This window comes from Lingula anatina, chromosome 2 (assembly GCF_051362555.1).
Source record: "Lingula anatina isolate TDL-2025a chromosome 2, LinAna3.0, whole genome shotgun sequence".
NCBI classification, from domain to species: Eukaryota; Metazoa; Brachiopoda; class Lingulata; order Lingulida; family Lingulidae; genus Lingula; species Lingula anatina.
Window position 1 is genome coordinate 34,237,783 of NC_141768.1, and position 21,765 is coordinate 34,259,547.

Below are 21,765 nucleotides of genomic sequence, written 5' to 3' on the forward strand. Positions count from 1 at the left end.
CCACGAAGATAACACATGAGCTGCCGGCGTCGTGGGGCCGGCGGCTTTCGCAATTTACGATAAAAATTGGATTGCTCAACTCCGTAAACCATTGACTCACTTTCTTCTTTTCTAATCAAAAAGTGATAAAGAGGTTTGATAAGAAGCGCGACAGAAAAAGAAAATTCGTTGTTCATAGGTCCTGCAATGCACAACGCTATGATTAAGAACTCAAATAAAATACTGAACAAATTAAAACGTGATTTTAAACAATCTATGTACAATCTAGACACGGGTCCTTTGAGGTAAAAAAAAAAAAAAGACGACAATAATACAGATGTTAAATTTTTAATTCATATCAATACAAATACACCCGACAAGGTCAATATAATTAACAAAACAACAAACGACCAGAAAAACTGACTGACTAGAACTTCCTTTTTACACACATTCAGGAGTAACAAAGAACAAGGGTAGTGCAGCTGACCACCACTGAAAGAAGGTATAATGGTGTGATTATCTTTAATTATGCTCATTTTAATCTCTGTCCCATAACATAGAACGTTGAAACCAGCCAAACCTCCTCTTTTACTACATCTCAGCTAGAGACTATCAAATATTGTTTGTTGGATCAAAGATCTTGGTTGGAAGATGGCATATTCACACTATTCAATAATCAAAATAATAGCATGCTGGCTCAAACAAAATAACTGCTGTTGACCCAACCTTCATCAATTCTCGGAAAAGCTAACAGTGCATTTTTTCTCTCTTATTTTTCAGATAATCTTAACTGGAATACTGCATCTTATCTAGCAGGAAGTTTGGCTGACCTATTTCAACAAAATACTAATTTCATTTATTGATTTTCACATTCTAGACTTATTTGCAGAAGTCGAAATGTTTGTGACTTAAAATGTACACTAAGCTCAAATGAATCAACATGTTTTAAGCAATTCACACTTTTCTTCTAATGCCTATTATTTGTGGCATGATGAAAAAATACTGTCAGTGTTGTCAGTTAAGAAAACACCCCACAATTCAAAATTACACCAGTCCTTGCTCAATCCAGTAAGCAAAGTGTAAACAGCCATACTGATAACAGCTAATAACAGTTTGTGAAAATCCCCCTACTGTTGCTCAGTTCTAAACGGGTGTGTCCATTTCTGCACACACAAGTGCTTCAGCTCAATTTCCCATAAATATTATAGGGTGCAAACTAATGCACAGCAATTGCCTTGTTTTTATGGGATGTTTATAAAATTCCAATTGATCATCAAAACCAGACATAAGTCATGCTTTCAAAAACCCCAGGTTGTACGTTCCCAAAGGCCCTAAAATTATGGTCGAGAAAAACTAGAATTATTTCCAAGGCCTCGTATGTGACAAGCCAGCGCTGTACAGAAGCTATTTGGTTGACAGAAACATCTCACCCCTGTCAACCCCGCCCTGATTCATGATGGGTTAGCTCCAGGTGCAATGACACAACAACCAATTACCTACAAACACAAACTGTACTTTATGTCAACAGAAAAAAGAATAACTGTTGCCAGTCAATTACGGTAATTTTCTAAATAGGGCAGTTCATCATGTGCCCCGTCTCAAATTGGGTCCCATGGTGCATGCAAAAAACATGAAACCCTGCACTTTCACATACATATTTACATTACGATATACAAGCCCATTTGCTGTAGAATATATACAAATATTGTAGCACCACATACACATAACTTTAAAAGATGCTGAATAACCTCAACTTTTACAGTGTAAAGAAAAGTAATGATAAATATATCTGATGTAAATATTGTTGCACTTTTTATGACACCGATCTTGTTTGTGAAAGGGATGAGATAAATTCACCAAATCACTTTTCAAATACTGAATAACACAAAAAAAAACAAAGATGTACCAGAACAAGAAGCACCATATCACCTTGCACAGTGTGGCACAAAATGCTATAATTAAAAAATATTGATCTGCCACTTACCAAGCTTATCTAAAAATTAAAAATAATATTTTAACAAATCACAATTCCGTTGTCACAACATCTTAACAATTAAAAACAATTTACAAGTTACCATGTCTGGGAAGTGGAATATCTTAATGTAGCTTTGATACTGAAATATTTTCTATTATCTAGTCATTTTCACATGGGATCTACGAAAGTAGGTGGCTGTTGACTTGACATTAAAAACCTTTTGCTTTCATTAGCAATACCAATGCCAGTTTGAGAACAAAATTTGCTTCATCTTTTGTCACATCTTGTCATTATAATGCATGGTTGATGGTCCATGACTTCATAACAAGACAGTAAATATATTCCATTCTATAAGTGAGCCCATGTAAAAAACATTGCATGTGTTAACTCCTCTTCTTAATGTATATAACATTCACTGGTTCACTGCTTCATACTCTGTTGCTCCACTATGAATGGGCATACTTACTGGTTATGAAAGAGAAGCTTGCCTCTTGTGGGTTTCACAGGACTTGGTTGTCTTTTTGGATACATGTCAAAAATTGAGCTATAGATGCACATTGCATACATGTATATTGTAGAATGCTTTATCCAAAAACTATTCCTATAGGGGATAATTTCACAACTTTCAGAGGAAGCAACATCTATTGTATAACACTCACCAAAGCCCAAGACCACAAAACATGATGACTGACTGTATCTTTACAATATTGCGACTCACAAACATGGGTGCTTATGGTTAAGTCTTGAATAAGTTTAACAAACCATAAAAGGCACTGCTCAATGTTTAAAAGCACCAGGGAGCACAAGTTCAACTTGGACTTAATATTAAGCCAATGAACAAATGTATACAAAACCCGTCAACCTAAAAAACATGTTAACACAAAAAAGTGATTCTATCTACTGAATAGTTTTATAAATAATGTGACCAATAATGAGTTAAATGGATTGTAATACTGTTGAACCATTTTGCAAGATTTGCATTAGCAATTTTTACAATTTAAAAAGCTATAAAAAACAGACTACAAAGATTTACCACCCCAAGGATAGTAATATCTTATACACTCTGTAAATATTTCCTCATAAAATGATTAAGAACAATCATTCATCGTATTTGTCTGTGTTTCACTGATTTTGTACCAGCAAGGCTATCCATGCTGAATTATATCATGAATCCACAATCACTACAGGTACTCCATTCCAGAAGATTGGAAACACACCCAGAAAGATGAGAATAACTTATCTGGTGAGATCAATGGTTATAGCACAATTCTGGACGCCATTGTTCTCACCTTTACTGCCCCAATATCTCCCACTGAAGCACGACAATTATTTAAAATCAGCTCTATTCAAAGATTCTCTGCTTTCACTGTAGTTTCCTTCCTCGTTCTGGTATCTCTGCAAAGAGGTGCAAGTCTGCAACTGTATACTTGGAAGTATTTACAAATGCGTTAGGACAGAGCACTGTCACTTGCTGTGCTACCTTCCTTTGGTCTCTCCTTTGCCATTCTTGTGTACGTGACACTGGATTAATACTGTGGTCAGTTGCTGGCATGCTCTTGATACAGACTCCATGCAGGCTGGAATCTTACTGCGACTAACCTCGTTAGTGTTGTCGTAGGCTAACTGCTTGATTGCCTTGCATAGCTGGATACAAGATGAGGTTATATTCATGCAAGTACCTGTAAAAAAATTAGAATGTTAATGTTGATTTTGTGTATAGAATAAGATCAAATTTATATGTAATTTTTTTTTTGCAAAATTCTTGTTATATTTTTCTATAGAAAAAAAATTGACCCATGGGTTCGATTCTGATTTTCCTTAACAGTTTAAGCTATTGGGTTAAATGCTTTTGAAAGTGATCCCAACCAGGTTCGCCTTATAGTACTATAAACTATCATTCCAAAGTGCCTGAATGTGTGTTATAACTAGATACAGAGCAAAGACTAGGAATTTATGAGACAACAATATTAAATTTGAGTTAACATTTGACATTAATGATCGTTTTAGCATCTTAATCCATAATATAATTTAGTTTCAGAGTTATCTACCAGGTAAACAATATTCTGTGGCTAGGGATAGTAGGGCTCGTGTAATATACCACATTCCAACACATACTCAAATACATGCGGGATTATTCTATCCATATATTTTTACCAGTATAAAAGTGAACTGAAACATGTACAGAGTTTTTACTAGTATGTGAGAAAAAGATAGCTGCTATAGAAAATAAAAAGAGAGACTCAAATGGTTTATGGAAAACTACAAAACATGAATATGAATAATTAAGATTATCTAGAATAAACAAGGAAAAGGGTTCCTTCATATTCTCTCCACACAACATAGCACTCATGATATTATAAATGAACCACTTCTCCCCTTGATGGACTTGAAAGAGGAGAAATTACCCTCCATTAGGCAATATACCCAACATTAAAAACCCGATCAACAAATAATACTTCCCATCCCCTGCGCTCTAATTTACAACCAATCCCGAATATGGCCACTGAGTCTGTTATTTATTTCCCAGCACGAATGCTTACAAAACATTAACAAACAATGTGTGTTGGGCAATAAACAACCCGAGTTAGAAAGTCAAATTCCCAGCTGGACCATCCTTTCCCTGGCAACCTCAGTTAAGTATGTGTACATTGAATAACCCACAGTTTATCTTCTATGGAGAACTTTTTGCTTATTTATCTTCATTCAAGATGATTTTATGACTCTTAGTCAACCCTGTGATGACTGCAGGTAAACAGGCACCCACCCAGTTGACGTTCTAATCAGAGATTATCATCAAATATTGGTCATCATATCTGAACTGAAAATGCACTGTTGCATTACTAGTAAGTGCTTCATTTGAAATGGTTCCCTCTCGAACGAATTGCCAAGAGTGCTTTTTTACTGTACGTAATTATGCAAAAGAGCTAACAAAACTATAAAAAAAGACTGTTGTCATTTAAATAATGTAACTTGCTCGTTAGGTCAAAATTTCATTCCAGATGAAAAAATTAAATTTAATATAAAACTCTGCCTTAGAAAGATATACCTCTGCCTTCAAAAATATATACATCCAGCCCTAGCCTACATCATCGGAACATAGTTATACAATTCTTATGGAAAAAAAAAAAAAAAAAAAAAAACGACAAAACCTTCTTTGTCATCTTTTCATGTCTAGGTTAAAAGTCTCCATCAAAATGACAATCTTATCTCTGTCTATTCACATTAATTGAACTAAAGCCTATCAACGAACAGCACACACCCTAGCCTCCAGTACTGAAGAGTGATTAGATCACACAATCACATTACATTTTCATAAAAGGCTTAAAATAACATGGAATGGCCAAAAAAATGACAGTTATCACTTGTGAACTTGTCATTGCTTACATCTAAAAGATGGATTTCACCATTTTTTAAAATTTGTCTCAATGAAAAAAATTCTACTTTAGCCTTGAATCTTGGGATATTTCATGTTGACCAAGTTAAAAACTCTATTAAAAACCTTAAATTTTGGGATATGTCATGTTAACTAAATTAAGCCACTCCTGCAACACTTTAATTGACATCAATGGTCAGTTATAATACTAATCACCATCTCAGCAGTTGGCCACCTCTGTAACTTTACTAATGAACACAACTAAGCCTGATATCAATAACCAAGAGTGAAATAACTGCATATTTTAGCATTTTAAAACATTCATGTATTGCAGCTTGTTGTTGCACAATTTCTCTCACATGTACAGGTAATGAAATATCTTGAACAATCTTAAAATAGATATATTACATTAGTGAAGTTGAGTTGTTCCAATATATACAGATACCACTTGTGTAGAATCTGCTGATAATGTTATGTCCACTTATCATGGAGGAGAGCAAAAGTCAACACTAACTTTTATCTGTGATGTATCATATTTGGGGACATGCACTACTTGAAAAGGATTAGCCAGGCTATGTAACAGTGCAGCTTAACGCGCATTTCAACTATTCCATGAACGTCCTCTTTCCTGTTTTTGTTCTTGTAATAAATTAACTCAGACTATAAAAATTATGGGATCTTTTTCAAAGTCAACCACATACTCCACTATCACTAATCTATATCCTTACAATTTAAACAGTTTCTTTCTATCATTTGTGAATTCTTTCAACTGAAGACACAAATGGAAGCAACAGTTTTAAATGTATGTTTAAACTATGGTTCTTATACAGCAGTGTGTTATTTACCTGTGTTTACAAAAATGAAATATAAAATGCAAACACACACAATGGTGTCTACATTTTTGTGACGCAAAACCTAATAATAATATTAATAAGGACTAATGCTTTAAGCTATTTTAATTTTTTCCAAAGTGACAAAAAGGGCAATTCAATTGTCAGAGAGCATGTAAATGCAATTATACAAGAGTGTTTGTTTTGTCTTTTGAGTTCAATCCCATGATTAGGATCAATAAACTAAATGCCACGAGTCATCCTTCATCCTTCATCCAACCCAACCCACCGAAATTATGCCTAGACATAACATGAACTGTGTAGACCATTTTGTCTGCTTTCATCCTATCCATATCTATCTACTATCTTTAATTGCTCTGGAGAAGAATCAATAAAACTAATATGCCACACCCAGAGTAATAGAGCAAATGTGCAGGAAAACCTCTTGGGTTGAGGCTGAAAGTGGAGATGGACAAAAGGCTCGAGTAAGCTCTTCACTTTCCAACTAATCAATTTCGCATAAGAGCTTTTGCTTAAGGAACAGACAACACAGCCAATATTATCTTACTGGCATTTACTGCCTATCATTTGACTGTGAAAGAAGAAATACAATACAATACAATACAAACTGCCTCGCGGAGAAAGACAATCTTGGTGCAAGAAAGAGTCTTGCTAGTGGATCAATCAAGTGTCCATGAGCTATCCACCTAAAAGCACAGTTAATGACAAGTAATGACCATAAATATCAGCGATGCTGAGCTTGAGTTGAGAGCTTATTCCTTTGGGGATATTAGTCATATGTAGAAATTGGACTTACACATCTTTATTAAAAAGAAACAGTATTGTTTGTTAGGCATTCAATAATCTTAAAATTGCACCAATAAAACTGATATTCTTTTTTAAAATTAGAATCCCAGTGTTATGAATTTCAGATTATCAGCCTTATCTACGTCAATATCAGCAACAAGTGAGTAAAAAAAGAAGCTAACTCACACCAGGAAGTCAGCATGCAATGCAGGAGAGGGAAAAAAAACTACATCTCAGTCTTCTTGCAGATGTAAACACTTGAAGGAGGGCGTTAACTAGTGCCCATGTCAGCTTTACATAATTATGTATAATTTCTTTTACCTCCACTGAGCTTCACATACCACCGTAACCAAAATAAGCCTACTCCCTTCCCAAAGGCCAATCCAAGGTTCCAACCTTGGTGTGCACCTGGTTACTTCTCAGCTATAACTGCCTCAAGACCAGTAGAACACCTGGGCCTCAGCCAAATTTACCAACCATCACCGGAAAGGTGTATCCTTTAATCTGTATTTAAAGTCACCTCAGTGAAAAACATTAAAATTCTGAACCACTGGCAAACCACATTAATGACTTCCAAATTAGTTACTGTCTTGGGCAATTCATTATAGGCTCTAACATTTTTTTTACTGTTTTGTTTCGGTGCTTTGCATTATTTTAACCATTCTTTGGCAGAGCTGAATGATGCTTAGCAGGGAGTGCACATTAATTAATAATTGTGGGAAGATGAGGGAGGGGGAATTTGGAAGAAATGGCAGAAGTGACTGCAGCTTATTATAAATCTTGTGCATACAAAATGTTCTCTAACCTTGACTGACTGTGAAAAAAATTATTGCTGTTATAAATTCTCATTTGCTGAAAGCCTATACTAGTACCTAAAAATGGCGTTTTGTTTTTCACATGTCTATACTTAGTAAATATCTGATCACTTTTTATTTCAAAACTGTTTATACCTACTTATTTACTTAAATTATCGGTGCAATTAGTATGGTAACAACAAAGCAGTGTGTAAAGTATTCGACTCAGATATAAGCATTTACACAATATACTGATATCACTGTTTAGAGAGGTTCATAATGATAAGAGGCCTGTTACCGTTATTTTCAAAACTTCAACTTGTAACTTGGCCAAGCATTACTTTGAACTGTAATCAAAAAGATTTTTGTCTTAATTAAACCCAATAAGTATGCTGATTAGACTTGGAAAAAAATTACAACATTCATATATCTAAAGAGTGATTAACATTTCACCTCAAGAAAAAAATCTTGTCAATAACAGAAAGGGTAGTAAACTGAAGGAAAAGGGGACATCTAAAGTATATGTTAAATTTATAAATATGACAACAGGATCTGTCCAGATTTAAAAAAAACAAAAAAACTACACAGCCTAAATCTAATTCATAACAGTGTGGAGGAAAATCAAATTCAAAAGTTCTATGATGCTGTTATTGATAAAATAAAAGAATCATTGCCAGCACAAACTTTTTGTAATGCTGCTAGTGCATCATAAATAATGTACATCTTTCAGCATTATGTGGTCTTAAATTAAACTTCAGAAATATGCCAACACACTACACACTTTTAATTGAGAAGTGAGTTGGAGAAGTATATTTCAAAGCACCTTGTATGGTATACTGGGTCATATTTTGCATACATGGTACCTTCAAATTCATCAATCACATTCAGCGGCGGATTGAGACCGTCTTCTGGGTCTTCCAGAAGACAGTCGGATTTTAAAGTTTATATTGACAGGTATCTATTTTTTTTCTGTTGGAAGACCATCAAAAATGGAGGATGGATCAACAAAGATAATTTGGAATACTGTCAGAAAATATCTCTGGATCCGCTCCTGCACATTGGAATTTTTGCAATTGTAAATTATCTGCCATGGAAATGAAAGAAGATCTCTTGTGGTGGGATAATGATTGAACAATTGAAATGTATACCTAATACTACTTCCTGGACTTCTTTGACGCCCTGAGAGATCATGGCTGGCAGTCCTGTAAACTCCAACTCGGTGGAAAACTTCACTAGAGCATTCACTGATGCTAGGAGTGGATCACAGAAAAAACTACATCTGTAATGTAAGCTTTCACTGGGTCTCTGCTTGAATGCCTTGATACTGGCCACCAATACCCCAGCACAAGCTGTAGCACTTTTTATACACAGTTTAAACTGATCTTGGGTAAAAGGGTCTATGGCCATTTCACTGGCAACTCGACAGCATTCTGTGAGTTTTGTCAAATGTTTTGATATGTCAGTACAGTTTTCAATGAGAACCTGAGGTGTCAGATCTTCAACCTGTGCTGTGCGAAGTTTTACACAAGTTATCTCTAAGTCTAATTTGGCACAAGCTATTTCATATTTATCGACTATTCCCTTTTGTGCCGGCTCAAATTCCTCTTGGCTGCTTGCAAGTAAATATGCTGAATGGCTACAGCATTCCATGAGTTGTACCACAACAAGGCACATGTCTTGGATCAGTTTACTGATGTCCTGCCATCGCGTTGTCACATCATATAACTGTCTGGTGAGAGAAGACAGTATGGCATGCAGGCCTTCTGTCTGTGCTAGTATCACATCTCTACAGTCAGAGAATGAGCTCCCAAACATTACCAGATTGTCAGATTTGACTGGGCGCACGTCGCTCGTTAAAAGAAGCATCTCTGCAACACCCTGCATCTTAAGCTGACAACAGTCACTAGTCATTGCCACTTCCCTAGTTTGGGGTGTTGACATGCCAGAATCCTCGAAGCACAAACACACCATAACAAGATAGTGATACACAACGCAACCTTTTCTCAAATAAGGCGTGTTACCCTTTTCTTACTTTGCATACTGGACTGAAATCCCTCCACCTTATATTGTGGCTGATTCACTGCAGTTACAAAGCCTGACTTGGATAAGTCACCGATGTCCACTGATAAGACAGTTTCACTAGCTAACGGTTATGCAGCTACCGTACATTTTACATTGCAAGCCCTTTTCTCCACATCATGGCTGTGCCACACTCTATAATATCTGTTGATCCACATTCTTCTGATCAATGACTTAACGCTGAAAAAAGCTTGGGCCAAGTGCATTTCATTCCAATAACATCGTGTGCTCTTCCCTTGGCCAAGTATCGCTAAACTGCACGAGAGATCGCGTTAATAACGATCAATTTGCGTTGATACGCTTGTTCAACAAAAAGTAACACCGCATCACTTGTAAGTTAAATGAAGAAATATGTATTTTGGTGAAATGAATAAGCAAAATAAGTTAAATATGCAAAATTTACTGATAAAATAACGGTTATGAATAGATGAAATGATATGAATCATGCGCGCATTGATAAAAGAAGTGCCACATAACCAGGTGATCTGCCTAGCACATGCTTCCGGAATAGGGAATAACAAGGAGACTTCCGGCGGAACTTCTTTTCTGCTCAACGTCTTGTGTGTCTTTTCTGCTCGCAGAAGAAGAATATGGCCCCAGTATTAAGCACTTTTAGTAAAGTAAGTATTCCTTAAAGTATTTACCATATTTCTCAGGCTATGCCCATCCTGTTCGTGTCCAATTATCTGTTTTTTTCGGGTGACCACATGCAACTTCCGTTCTGACCAGTGAAAGATGGCGGTTGTTTTGTTGTCATTTGCCGCTGACGCTAGTAATGTTGCGAACGCGGCGATATCCGTTGGTAAAATCAAATATAAATGCTCAGGTAGAAGTACCCCCTTTTTGTTCAGAAGTGCTGTTTCTGGTACCTAAATAATCACCTCGGTTCTTTTGGTGTTATGCATTTGTTGTGAAATGTTGCACCCCAGCGCTAAGCTGAGGGGCAATGAGTATTTGCTTTTCGAGTTTTTACTACATCAAGTATGTGGTGATTTTGATCAGTGCCTCTGGTTTTTAGGTTAAATAGTTTGGCAAGTTACTAAATGGTTTTTCTAGCTCCATCCATGAATTGACATCAGCTCAAGATTATTATACTTGAATGAGTTTTGAAGCAAGTATTTGGTTTTTTAAGAAATTTAGTTCAAGTGGAAGTGATAAATGTTTATTCATTGTTGAAGCTTATCACTAAATGGTATGCTTTATTCACAGAACACAATGCTGTTGAAGAGGTAAGCTGTTTTTGGTAAAGACATATCTTGCTGCTGTAGTGATCCACTGCAAAGGAACAAAAAGAACTAAAAGAAAAAAAAAATACCGGAGAAAAAATTGCATAACTAACACAGAGGCACATATCCCAATTTGACTAAACAACAGCTATCATGTCTCTGGTTGATCTTGGAAAGAGACTGCTTGATGCAGCAAAAAAAGGAGACACAGAAGATGTCCGCATGTTGATGACAAATGGAGCACCTTTCACAACTGATTGGGTAAGTGATGCTTGATGTATTTGCAAACTGATCTATGTTTTTTAATTGATTGAGGAATATGTGTAAATTGTCTTGCCTTCAGCAGTGTTACATTAGATTCCAAGTTTGTACTTGGCATGGATCTTACTGGGATATTTTCATTGTGTCACTTTGTGAACATTACAGATGCATATATTGGCATTTGATACAGTCATAAATCTGAATTGTATCAATATGTATTTTTTTCTGTTGAATTCTTCTTCGAAGTTGCCTTAGGAGAAATGCTAACTTGGTCGACAACTTTTGTTTTTAGTTAGGCACATCACCGCTACATTTTGCCTCCATGTATGGACATGAAGCTACGGCTGAGGTTTTGTTAAGAGCAGGGATCAGCAGAGATGCTAGAACCAAAGTAGACAGGACTCCTCTACATGTGGCAGCGCAGAATGGGCACACAAACATTGTAGAACTTCTGATTAAGAACCAGGCTGATGTGGAAGCCAAAGATATGGTTAGACATTCAGTAAACCCAAAAATGAATAAAAAATATATAATTAAATGAAGTAAATAATGGTAATGTGGTTAGTGAAAGTCATTTATTTTAAACAAAAAGTAGAAAGATAATAATAATAATAATTGAGGATCCCTTGACGGGAACAGTTATTTTTCTCCACATACCAAGTGCTAAATGTGGGTAGAAAACCCATGTACAATGACATGGTGAGATGATTTTTACTCCCCAGGTTATAAAATATTGCTGTAATGTAGGTTACTACCCAGTTAACCATTTGGCAGATCAGCTTTACATTTGGCAGCTGTGTTAGATTTTTGTCCCACGTCAGTGACAAATTGAAAACCATGCTATGGTCATAACTGATTATTACTGATTATTACTTTTTAATATATATATATATGAATATTTTTTAATTTAAATTTTTTTTCCAGTTAAAAATGACCCCACTGCACTGGGCTGTTGAAAAGGGTCATGTTCCAGTGATAGAAATCTTGTTAAAGCATGGAGCTGATGTACACTGTGAAAACAAGGTAATGTCAAAGTTGAGAAGGTTGAACAAATTTTAAGAAAGAGATAAAATCAGTTTTCAAATTATTAGCTAATCTGATAATTGAATTTTTCACACTGGAGTATTCCAGTACTCACTTGCAATTTTGACAAAAGCAATTTTTACTTTCTCTCAATTTATTTTGTTTTCTTTGTTGGATAGGTATTTTCTATGAAGCAATAACATACTTATAGGCAAAATAAAAGGTCAACTTTTTTTTAAATTTATGGATATTTATTTTAGTTTGACAAGTCCCCAATAGATGTAGCAGTGTGGAATGGAAGATATGATATAAGCCAGCTATTGCAAACAAAACAGGTAGGCTTTGCTTCCATTAATATTACTATTATTATATTTTTTTAATGTTTCATAGTTCATATGTATGGTGTTAATATTGGTAATTTATTTCTGTCACTTTATTTTTGAAGAATTGTAGAGTTCAAAAGCTATTGTAAAAATTGTGCTTTGCCAAATGAAAAGAATCAACAGTATTATGTTTTATGTGTGTAGATAGAGAATGAGGGTGCCTCTACATCTGGTGCTAGCCGTGGCATCACGGTATCCGAGTCTGATGCAGCTGCTGCAGAGTTGACAGTGTCCGAGGATGCCATTCCCACCTCAGCCCTTGTTGAACTAGTCACAAATCATAACACAGGTTTGTCTGATAAACATTAAGCCAACTTTTTTTCACAAGGGTTCAAACTTATTGACAATGTGAAGAATTCTAAAAGGTTAGCTATCGGACAAGCCTTGATGGTCCATAGTAAGTATTATGTGAAGGGCAGATGGTTGTCTAGAGCTAGGTCAATGTAATACTTGGGATAAAACCGTATCCAGGTAAAGTGATTTTCTCTTATTTAAGATCCAAGATAAAAAGTGATGTAACATATTAACTTTGATGTAAGGTTTAACCATAGATCACTACACAGAATGTAAGTCGTGTTTCCAGATAATATTTGAAGTTATTTCTCTGTTTGACAGGCACTGTGCCCAAGACTAGTGTATCCTCTGACCAGAGCAGCACCTCTGTGTTAGCCACCCTGGCCGCCCTGGCAGAGGCCACTGCTCCTCTCAGTGCATCTGCAGCAGGTTAGTAGATGAATTGGAGCAGAATAGTAAATTAGTACAGGTCAGTCAGTTAATGAGCATAGGTAAGTATTGAAATCATTTCAAAATTATAACTCTGTTTTATGGTTGCTCCAGATTTTTGCGGTGTTTTTGTGTGTGCGTGCGTGCGTGTGTGTGTTTGCATTTGGAAGAGAAATAAAATGGACCAAAAAATGACCACGTTTTGTTCTCTGTTATTTCAATAATTGATTGAATTGACATCAGAATAAATTTTGTTCTGAATTTTAATCATACTAGAGGACATATTGCAATAGTATAATATTTTAGGCACCAGTGCAGCAGAAGCATTGAACTGGTTGGAGACACATGGTATAACCACAGTAGCCAATGATCAGCCATCAGTAGTGACAGCTATAGAAGGAGGGCAGGGATTTGCCCTCACAGGTGTTATTATTATTATTATTTATATAATTATTATTGGTGGAAAGGTGGCACTTCAATTTGCATTGTTGTCAAAATGTCATAAAAACACATGCATACACAAAAATTAGTTCAGTGCAGGAAAACTTGTATTTAGTTTATTGTACAGTTTAATTGTTCACATGTGAAGGATTTGTGTATATATTCAATTTCAGAAGCGGGCAAATTGGCCTTAAAATTTGTAAAACAAGGGAGCCAAGGCGGATCGGATGATGAGCAGGGGGACAAACAAATGGTAAATATACAGGCTAGGTTGAGTTTGTGTATTGTGTGAAATTAAACTTCAAATGATTTGAACTTTGCTTGATGTTAATAGACTAAATAAATGCTTTACTTCAATTCATTTTTCAGAAAGTTATCACCATAGTAACAGAACAGGACGGAACAACACAGGAGAGCCAAGTAGTTGTGATGAGAGAGGAATCCACAGGTATGGGATAATCATACAGATAGTCCTTATTGATCTCAATTTTGGAGATTTTTTGCAGAAATGTTTAGCACAAAATAGTAAATGTGTATGGTTGTCATTTGGTATTTTTGTGTGTTCAGTAGTTTCAAGAATAAATTTCATAATGTAAAACGACTGTCTGACAGTTGTGGAAACATAGCTTGTGGCATAATGAGGATCTTTTATGTTTTACTTAAACCATTTACAGGGTTAATAAAACTGTTCTCTAACATTGCATTTCATAATCTTAAAAGTTCATTTTTAAACACCAAAGAGTATGTTTTAGCATGTTGTCATTTTCTGCTTCTCTAGGCAATGGCGATGGTTCAGATGGAGAGCCTTTAGCTAAGAAAAGTCGCTCATCTGGAGACAATGTGGATGGTGAACATGATGCCATAGCTAGATGGTTACAGGTGAATTTCTCCTTTTGTTTGTTTTACTCTTATTATTCCTTTGACTTTTCACTCAACAATGTTATCTAGTTTAATTGCTTTTAATGAGTCCATCATTTGTCTTCAAATGGAAGCAGTGGTGCTATTTATTCTTTCAATTATGAATGGTCAAAATGAATTACTTTGGTCATGAATTATTTGAAAAATGTTTTGCAGGGGAAACAAAGTTTTGAAACATTGGACCAAAATGATCTCAGAAAACAGTTGGAAGAAGTGCAGAAACAAGCTGAGGCATATAAGCTGCAGCTGAAGCAGAAAGAGGAAGAAGCAGAAGTGTATAAGAAACAGCTGAATGAAATAGCGAGCAAGACCCCACCATCTTCATGATGTCTTCAATTTGTAGTTATGTGTACAAAGTTTTAATTGTCATGGAAGTGCTCCAACTTATCTTATAACTTCGATTAAAAATGGACTGATGATATCTGTTTACATTGTACAACCAAAGGTTTTGACATTTGGTGTGCTGAAAACTAGTTTTGAAGATAAGTAAATCGTTTATTGTGTATTTTTTTAACTATGGCTAGTGAGGATGTTGGAGAATTCCACTCAATATATAGTGAGGATGTTGCAGAATTCCACTCAATATATAGTAACTGTAGTGGAACTATATATGATAGCAGTTTTTTACTCACTCCTTTATGAATGGTCCTGTAATCAGGAAAAACTTGACTGAAAATTTTGTTTATAAGAAAGACCTGTACGTGGCATTATCGATTGGTTCAAGATTAAGTATGCCAGACTTTGACTTGATTTGAGATGATGAGTGAGAATGGACCATGATTTTTTTTTATAGATTATATTGGCATAAAATGTGATGTTGCTTTGTATAGAGTATTGTAAATATTAAATTTTGCTGTACACCTAGGCTTAGAATATAATGAAATATTTATATCAATTGTGAATAAGGTATATTTACGGCTGTTCGGGTTACAGCCACTGTCAGAAAAGTCAAGGAAGTGTTCATCTTTCCATTTTGTGTTTATCTTCATTATTTTCACGATGAGCTTTTTTGATTGTACCAATTGTGCCATTTTTCATGGGCATGTATAACACTTGGGTGCAAATGAAGGTAAATTTTGAAAAGAAAAGCAAATTCAACACTTACATTTGTTAAAATTGTGCTTTTCACATTATAATACTGTAAATATCTGGTATGCTGGTCCATTCAAAAGGCAAATGATGGAGCTTTGCTAGTATTGTAAATCTGGAAGTCTGAATGATCATTTAAGCAATTTGGAATGTGTATACATTTCAAGTAACTATATAGTTGCTCTATACTTGTTCCCATTATGTCATGTTGCATGTAGATTAAATGTACAATAGTAGTGTCATAAGATGAATAATAAATAAAATGTTACATGCCTTTTTGTAAGCCAGTACAGATTTGTTTTAAGAGTTGCCAAAATGTTGATCATTATCCTAATGGAAATCGTCATTTTTGCCACTTAAAAGTACATATACCACTTACTTATATCAGGACAAGTAATACTTGTTTTAACAGGTTAATGCCATGAATTGATATCACCAAAAACAATCTAGTGTATCACCACCTGGATACAGTTTTGAATGGTGCCACCCTAACATTGGTGCTCAAAGTGATGTGTTATTAAAAAAAAAAAAGCGTTAGCAGTGGTTAAGGGCTTCATAATTTTCCCAGAATGTTATAGTGAGTGTGAGGAAAGGAGGATGGCAGGTTGTTTAGTTGGAGAAATTACCGTTTACCCCAGGAAAAAGTTTTTTGCTGGTGCTGGGCACCTTTAAATATGTTATCCATCCCGACTTGAAATTTGTTGATATATGGTATGAAGAAAATGCCACAGAAAAATTATTTTTTAAAAATTTCTTCCCCCACCCACAACCCCTGGAAACTCGAATTTTTGATATTATGATAAAATTGAGATATTTCAGCAATTTGCTTATAACCCCATAAGCATATTTATTACAATTTGGTTACGTATTCCATACCATTTTAGCAGCAAACAACAACAACATTAAAGCTCTAATATAAGTGATATGAAATTATTGCACACTTACTAATCAAAAACCTTTTATAATTTACAAACTACCCCAGTTCTACCTAATATATAATTCCTAATAAACTTCTTGCCTTTATTAAAGACTGAAATAGAAATCACACAAAACATATTGTAAAAAAAAAAAAAACAACCTTGTGCTCCACTCAAAATGTATGTCAAAACATGAACTTCGAAAATAATATCAATCATGTAAGATTCATTATTAAGTGCAATAAATCTGAGGTCATTTTTTATGTCTTGCATAACTATTTGGTTAAGAGGCCTTATCTTGATCAATTCTTAACATCTTAACTTTTTTAACCACAACTAAACAGCACCACAGGCATGAAACAATTGGCCAAACTAACCTTACATAAATATAAGCTTTAAGCTCAAATTTAAAGTGCTTCAGCTAGTGCAGACAGGCAAAGCACCACCTACAACACTGATTATGCTTCTTAAATAACTCTACCAATAATTTGCAGTAATATGGCAAGCAATCTCAATAACCAGAGCTCTGGTAATTCTTGGTAAAGACATTATCTAAACTTGATTGGAAAATGAGGCCTCTAGTTACAAGGCATAAAATTTGAGTAGACATCTCTTTAGATATGAGTTAATATTATACATAACCACATGACGATCAAAATTGTATACTTATTCAAACTTCAGTCACAATTAAATCAGATTGATTGCTGTTTTCCATTATTTAGTAGCATATACACATATTTTATAAACATAGAAAGTATCAAATTTTGAAAATATCTCTTCTTCAACAATAATAAATAGCAGAAGCAACTTTCAACTGGCAGTCAAAAGATATCCTATACATGCTGTATAAGAACAGTACTGAAGAAGAAAATGTATAGACTTCCTGTTTATGCTTAAGCAGCATAACTCAAGTGAAGGGTACACATATATTTGTAAGTATTTTCACAGAACCTTTAAATGTTCATATAATCAATATTATTGTTGATTTTTCTCAGTTTCTTTGACAAAGTCTATGCTGTCAAATCATATTCCACAATGTCTGCCAGTAAATCTTCTCTTTCTTGAATGGAGGACTACTTCTGTCTTGCCATGCAATCTCTCATGTGTCCAACAATTTTCTGAAATAAAAAGCTTAACTGTTAGTGGATTTCTGCCACAGATGTGTACCTACATTTTGATTATTGACAGTCTTTGTGTTATTTAAAAAATCTGTTTCAAATTGACTTCTCACCAGGAATGCTATAACTTTTTTTTTTTTTTTTTTTTTTTGTGATGGGTGGTAAAGAAGCAGATATACAGTTATATAAAGTAAAAATATCAATTACAAAGATTGAGAAAAAAAGTCTTTTTTTGGTTTCATGCCACAGTTTAAAAGACATTATTCCAATATCAAAAATCCTCAATAAGACAACACAAAACGTATATAGTGCAACCCAGTTCTGTTGTTTTATTCAGTATTTTATTAGTCTTTCATTCTTCTTTCATCTTTCAATTTTATTTATTAATTTTTTTAAATTTTACTTAGTGCACACAATGTTCATACCTGAGCAAGTTTTGAATCTTGTATTGGAACAACTTTTTCAGTTTTGCTGCTGCCTAATGAAAATGGGAACGTCTTCTTCTCTTTCTCCTGAAGGTAAAATAAAAATCCACTTTTTTTCCAGGTATCCACTTCACATACTCATTTACATTATTTCAGTTTAAAAATTACACAAATTTAAAAAAGGTATTTGAACACAAGTTTACATATGGATGTAAAAAAAAAAAAAAAAAAAAAAAAACCTCATGCTACTCCAAAACAACTGCTGAGTATATAATATAAAGAACTTGAATAACTAGATTCAGTTTCAAAATTTCAAATATGGCTTATGTATGACAGCTGTGATTACCTTGAGTAGTATTGAGATTCCCTTGGAAGTGACAGTTGGAGCATCCTTCAACTCGGCCCACTGATAGTTCCAGCTGCAGTCCCACTGCCCAAAGATCTCCCCCCTGTTCACCATCATCACACGTCTGAAGGAGAAAAAAACAAACATCTTGTTTACTTCAGGATGTACGTGTGAATGCTCTGTTTAAAAAATATTTTGAAATTTCACAGTCTTGATAGTTGTTGCTCTTTGTTTGATGTTACATTATTGAAATACATATCTTCTACTTAAAGATTTGTATCTAAATTTGATCACATTTATGGCACACTAAAGAGCTATTTTTAAATGAGTAAATACTTTATTTGTTAAGCAAGAGCAATATGCTCAACTTTTATCCAACAGCAAATATTCATGTAACTATCATATGATAATCATTTAACATAAGTTGAAAATATTTTCCATACCACTAACTTGCGGCCAAACTGGATGAAGGCCTTTCATCAGACAGACTCAAGTTATAACTCACTGACCACAAGCTAACAATGTGGAAAATTTTTCAGTTTCTGTTAAATAACCATCACATGTGATCCAAATACCAAGCTAATAAACATTTTTGCTAATTTTTTGTGAATGTTTTTAAAAAGGGGTCTCCACACTTCAAGTAAATATCTACCTGTCGGTCACCAGGAGGATATGTTTTCCATCTTTAGTTACCACAGCGTGAGCTACATAAACATCAGATTTGGCATACTTTCCTTTCTCCATGTCCTAGAGATGGGCAAAAATTTTATTTGGCACAGCATCTTTTTGATTATGTATAATTCATCAATTCTATTAAGGCTATTAAATATAGAAATCTTCAAGACTAAAACAACAAAAAAGCAATCGCTACAGCAATTTAAAAAGTACAAAAAATATATGAAGGTTGTCTGAAAAACATCCACTAAGCACAGAACAACAATATAAACAATATGGCACCAAACAGTAATCCAGATTGAACCTTCTATGTCTCGGTCATTCCAACAAGCAAATCTCATACATGATTATTATTATTTCTTCCATGATTTTCAGTCAACCATTTTGATTATATTTTTTACCTGCAAAATTCCATTGCCCTCTGCCTCTTTCAGAACAAAAGGTCGTACTATGCCATCTTTCTGAAGATATCTTGGAGGTCGTAGTCTGCGGATTTCCACTACATTTTCTGCAAGCCTAGACACAAAAGGTAACAACAGACATGAGTTCACGCACTGCTAATGGAAGAATGATGCACCTCGCAAACACTTATATTATAAAAAGATGCACATTTTACTTACAATCTTAAGTCACCCTGATTAGATTAACACATGTTAATTAGAAAAATAAAAGGACAAATAGGCAAATGAGAGTGCCTTTGATTGAACTACTCTTACATGTGATCACCTGACCTCAAATACATATTTGTATGAACAAGTTAGTGAAAAGAAGATGGAGAGACACAGAAGTGCACATATGACACAGTGCATGGTGCATATGTGACACAAAGTGCATGGTGCAAATGTGTCAGCCTACCTCTGAACTCCTTCAAATGAGCTGCTAGCAAAGTCAATGACACCACTAGTTGGTCTGGTCACAACACCAACAAGACCTTTTCCAAGGCCTGGACACAACAAAAAACAGCACGTGAAATCCCAAATAAACAGTTATGAGAAGATTTTCTTTCACGATCCATGAAAAAAGTATAACATCAAATAAATGTACATTTATAGATATCCTGCAGTGGGAACAAGGATAAATGTACTTCTCACTCATCTCAAAATCTTTCTAAAAGTGTAAAATTTTGGATATTTAATCTAACGATCTTTTAATTCCTTCAGCTAATTGTTTAATTAGAAAAGTTTTAATAAAGTTTATGTCCCGGTACCTTTAAAAAAGCCCTCTACTCCTTCCTGTTTTGCCCCTTCCACTGGCTTCCTTACTATGCCAGTTACACCATCAAAAACACCCTGGAACAGAGAACTTCACGTACTAACCATACGACAATAGCAAAAATGCTTGTTCTAACTGCATCATGTAAACTTATTGTTTCTTAAATATCCTAAATAAAATTGCTCTAGAAAACAAACACTTCCACTTGATTATTCTGAACTAAAATCAGAAATTTCAACAATTGCAAACCATTCATGATGGCAAGAGGTTTTGCAGCTACAAGACCAACGAGCATACCATGACAAGGCCCTTCCCTCCCCTGGCTAGCCCTTCCTTGAAATCTGCAGGCCTTTGGTTCATGGCTTCTCTGCGTTTCTTCTGATAGTCATCATCAAACGTCAGGGCAGCAAGCCCTTTACCTAGAGTGCCTGTGATTTTGGAAACTGCTCCTGCAGCGCCACCTGGAATTTGAGATCTTGGTTTTAAAAAAATTGTTAAAACAAACTGTTCTGACATAAGTCAACTATGTTCCAATTTATAGTGTTTCTATCTGTTTTCCAACTATGTTCCAATTTATAGTGTTTCTGTCTGTTTTCTGTTTGTCTAAATTTTAGTTTGTGGGTGCGCATGGGTATTCATGAATAAGAGATTGTTTATCATGCTAGTGTAATTCAACAGACAACACAAATAAAGAGACAACCAAAAACATGTTGTTTCTGAAAAGTATGCCGTTTGACATAAATAACCCTGTGGAATCACTGGTATGTACTAATATGTACATACCTACTGCATGCCCAAATAAACTTCTGACTCCCAGGGCTAGACCTTCAGCAAACTCCTCAGGACCCTGGATGGCACCCTGTAAAATGGATATATGTTTTAACTTAAAAGTTACTTCATCACTTGTTCGTTAAATTCAATAAAGAAGCAAGCTACTTTGATATAATGGTATATGGTTCTTTATAAATGACCCCTTTTCTTAAATGAGGCACTGATACAAAAAAAAGTGTCTCACCTGATATGGTTCATAGAAAAGATCCTCAATTCCAGTGGCAAGCCCTCGAATCACACCAAATGGATTTCCAAGAACATCAAGACCCAAGACCAAGACATACATTTGCTTGATAGCCTGCAATATTCATATCAGAATTACTCGTGCATGGATGCTGTT

General features: G+C 34.9%; 3 protein-coding genes across 4 annotated transcripts in view; 1 reads left to right on the forward strand and 2 right to left on the reverse strand.

Annotated features, from left to right (window-relative positions):
* Positions 1–311: 311 nt before the first annotated feature.
* Positions 312–10,122, reverse strand: LOC106170814 (talin rod domain-containing protein 1). Its single transcript, XM_013550809.3, has 2 exons — positions 8,907–10,122; positions 312–3,633 (listed from the first exon to the last, which is right to left on the reverse strand). Exons 1-2 carry the CDS (start codon positions 9,727–9,729, stop codon positions 3,431–3,433), a joined length of 1,026 nt encoding a protein of 341 aa, XP_013406263.2. The 5' UTR covers positions 9,730–10,122; the 3' UTR covers positions 312–3,430.
* Positions 10,123–10,276: 154 nt separating this feature from the next.
* On the forward strand, positions 10,277–16,188 carry LOC106170792 (uncharacterized). Of its 2 annotated transcripts, none has more exons than XM_013550786.3 (12): positions 10,277–10,457; positions 11,047–11,324; positions 11,617–11,814; positions 12,249–12,347; positions 12,608–12,682; positions 12,875–13,019; positions 13,346–13,453; positions 13,760–13,876; positions 14,068–14,147; positions 14,264–14,342; positions 14,673–14,773; positions 14,969–16,188. In XM_013550786.3, exons 2-12 carry the CDS (start codon positions 11,217–11,219, stop codon positions 15,137–15,139), a joined length of 1,281 nt encoding a protein of 426 aa, XP_013406240.2. In that variant the 5' UTR covers positions 10,277–10,457; positions 11,047–11,216; the 3' UTR covers positions 15,140–16,188. The 2 variants fall into 2 exon arrangements, with proteins under 2 accessions (XP_013406240.2, XP_013406241.2); XM_013550787.3 differs by lacking the exon at positions 10,277–10,457 and adding an exon at positions 10,534–10,663.
* A 526-nt stretch (positions 16,189–16,714) lies between these two features.
* The window catches only part of LOC106178008 (intermembrane lipid transfer protein VPS13A), a 65,400-nt gene continuing 60,349 nt past the window's right edge, over positions 16,715–21,765 (reverse strand). The window contains exons 77-86 of the mRNA XM_087003326.1: positions 21,610–21,723; positions 21,378–21,453; positions 20,892–21,055; positions 20,590–20,671; positions 20,238–20,325; positions 19,784–19,898; positions 19,360–19,454; positions 18,708–18,831; positions 18,362–18,448; positions 16,715–17,936 (exon numbers count right to left, since the gene is read on the reverse strand). Of these exons, the coding sequence (XP_086859452.1) occupies positions 17,892–17,936; positions 18,362–18,448; positions 18,708–18,831; positions 19,360–19,454; positions 19,784–19,898; positions 20,238–20,325; positions 20,590–20,671; positions 20,892–21,055; positions 21,378–21,453; positions 21,610–21,723 (990 nt within the window). The 3' untranslated portion in view covers positions 16,715–17,891. The remainder of the gene's footprint in view (positions 17,937–18,361; positions 18,449–18,707; positions 18,832–19,359; positions 19,455–19,783; positions 19,899–20,237; positions 20,326–20,589; positions 20,672–20,891; positions 21,056–21,377; positions 21,454–21,609; positions 21,724–21,765) is intronic.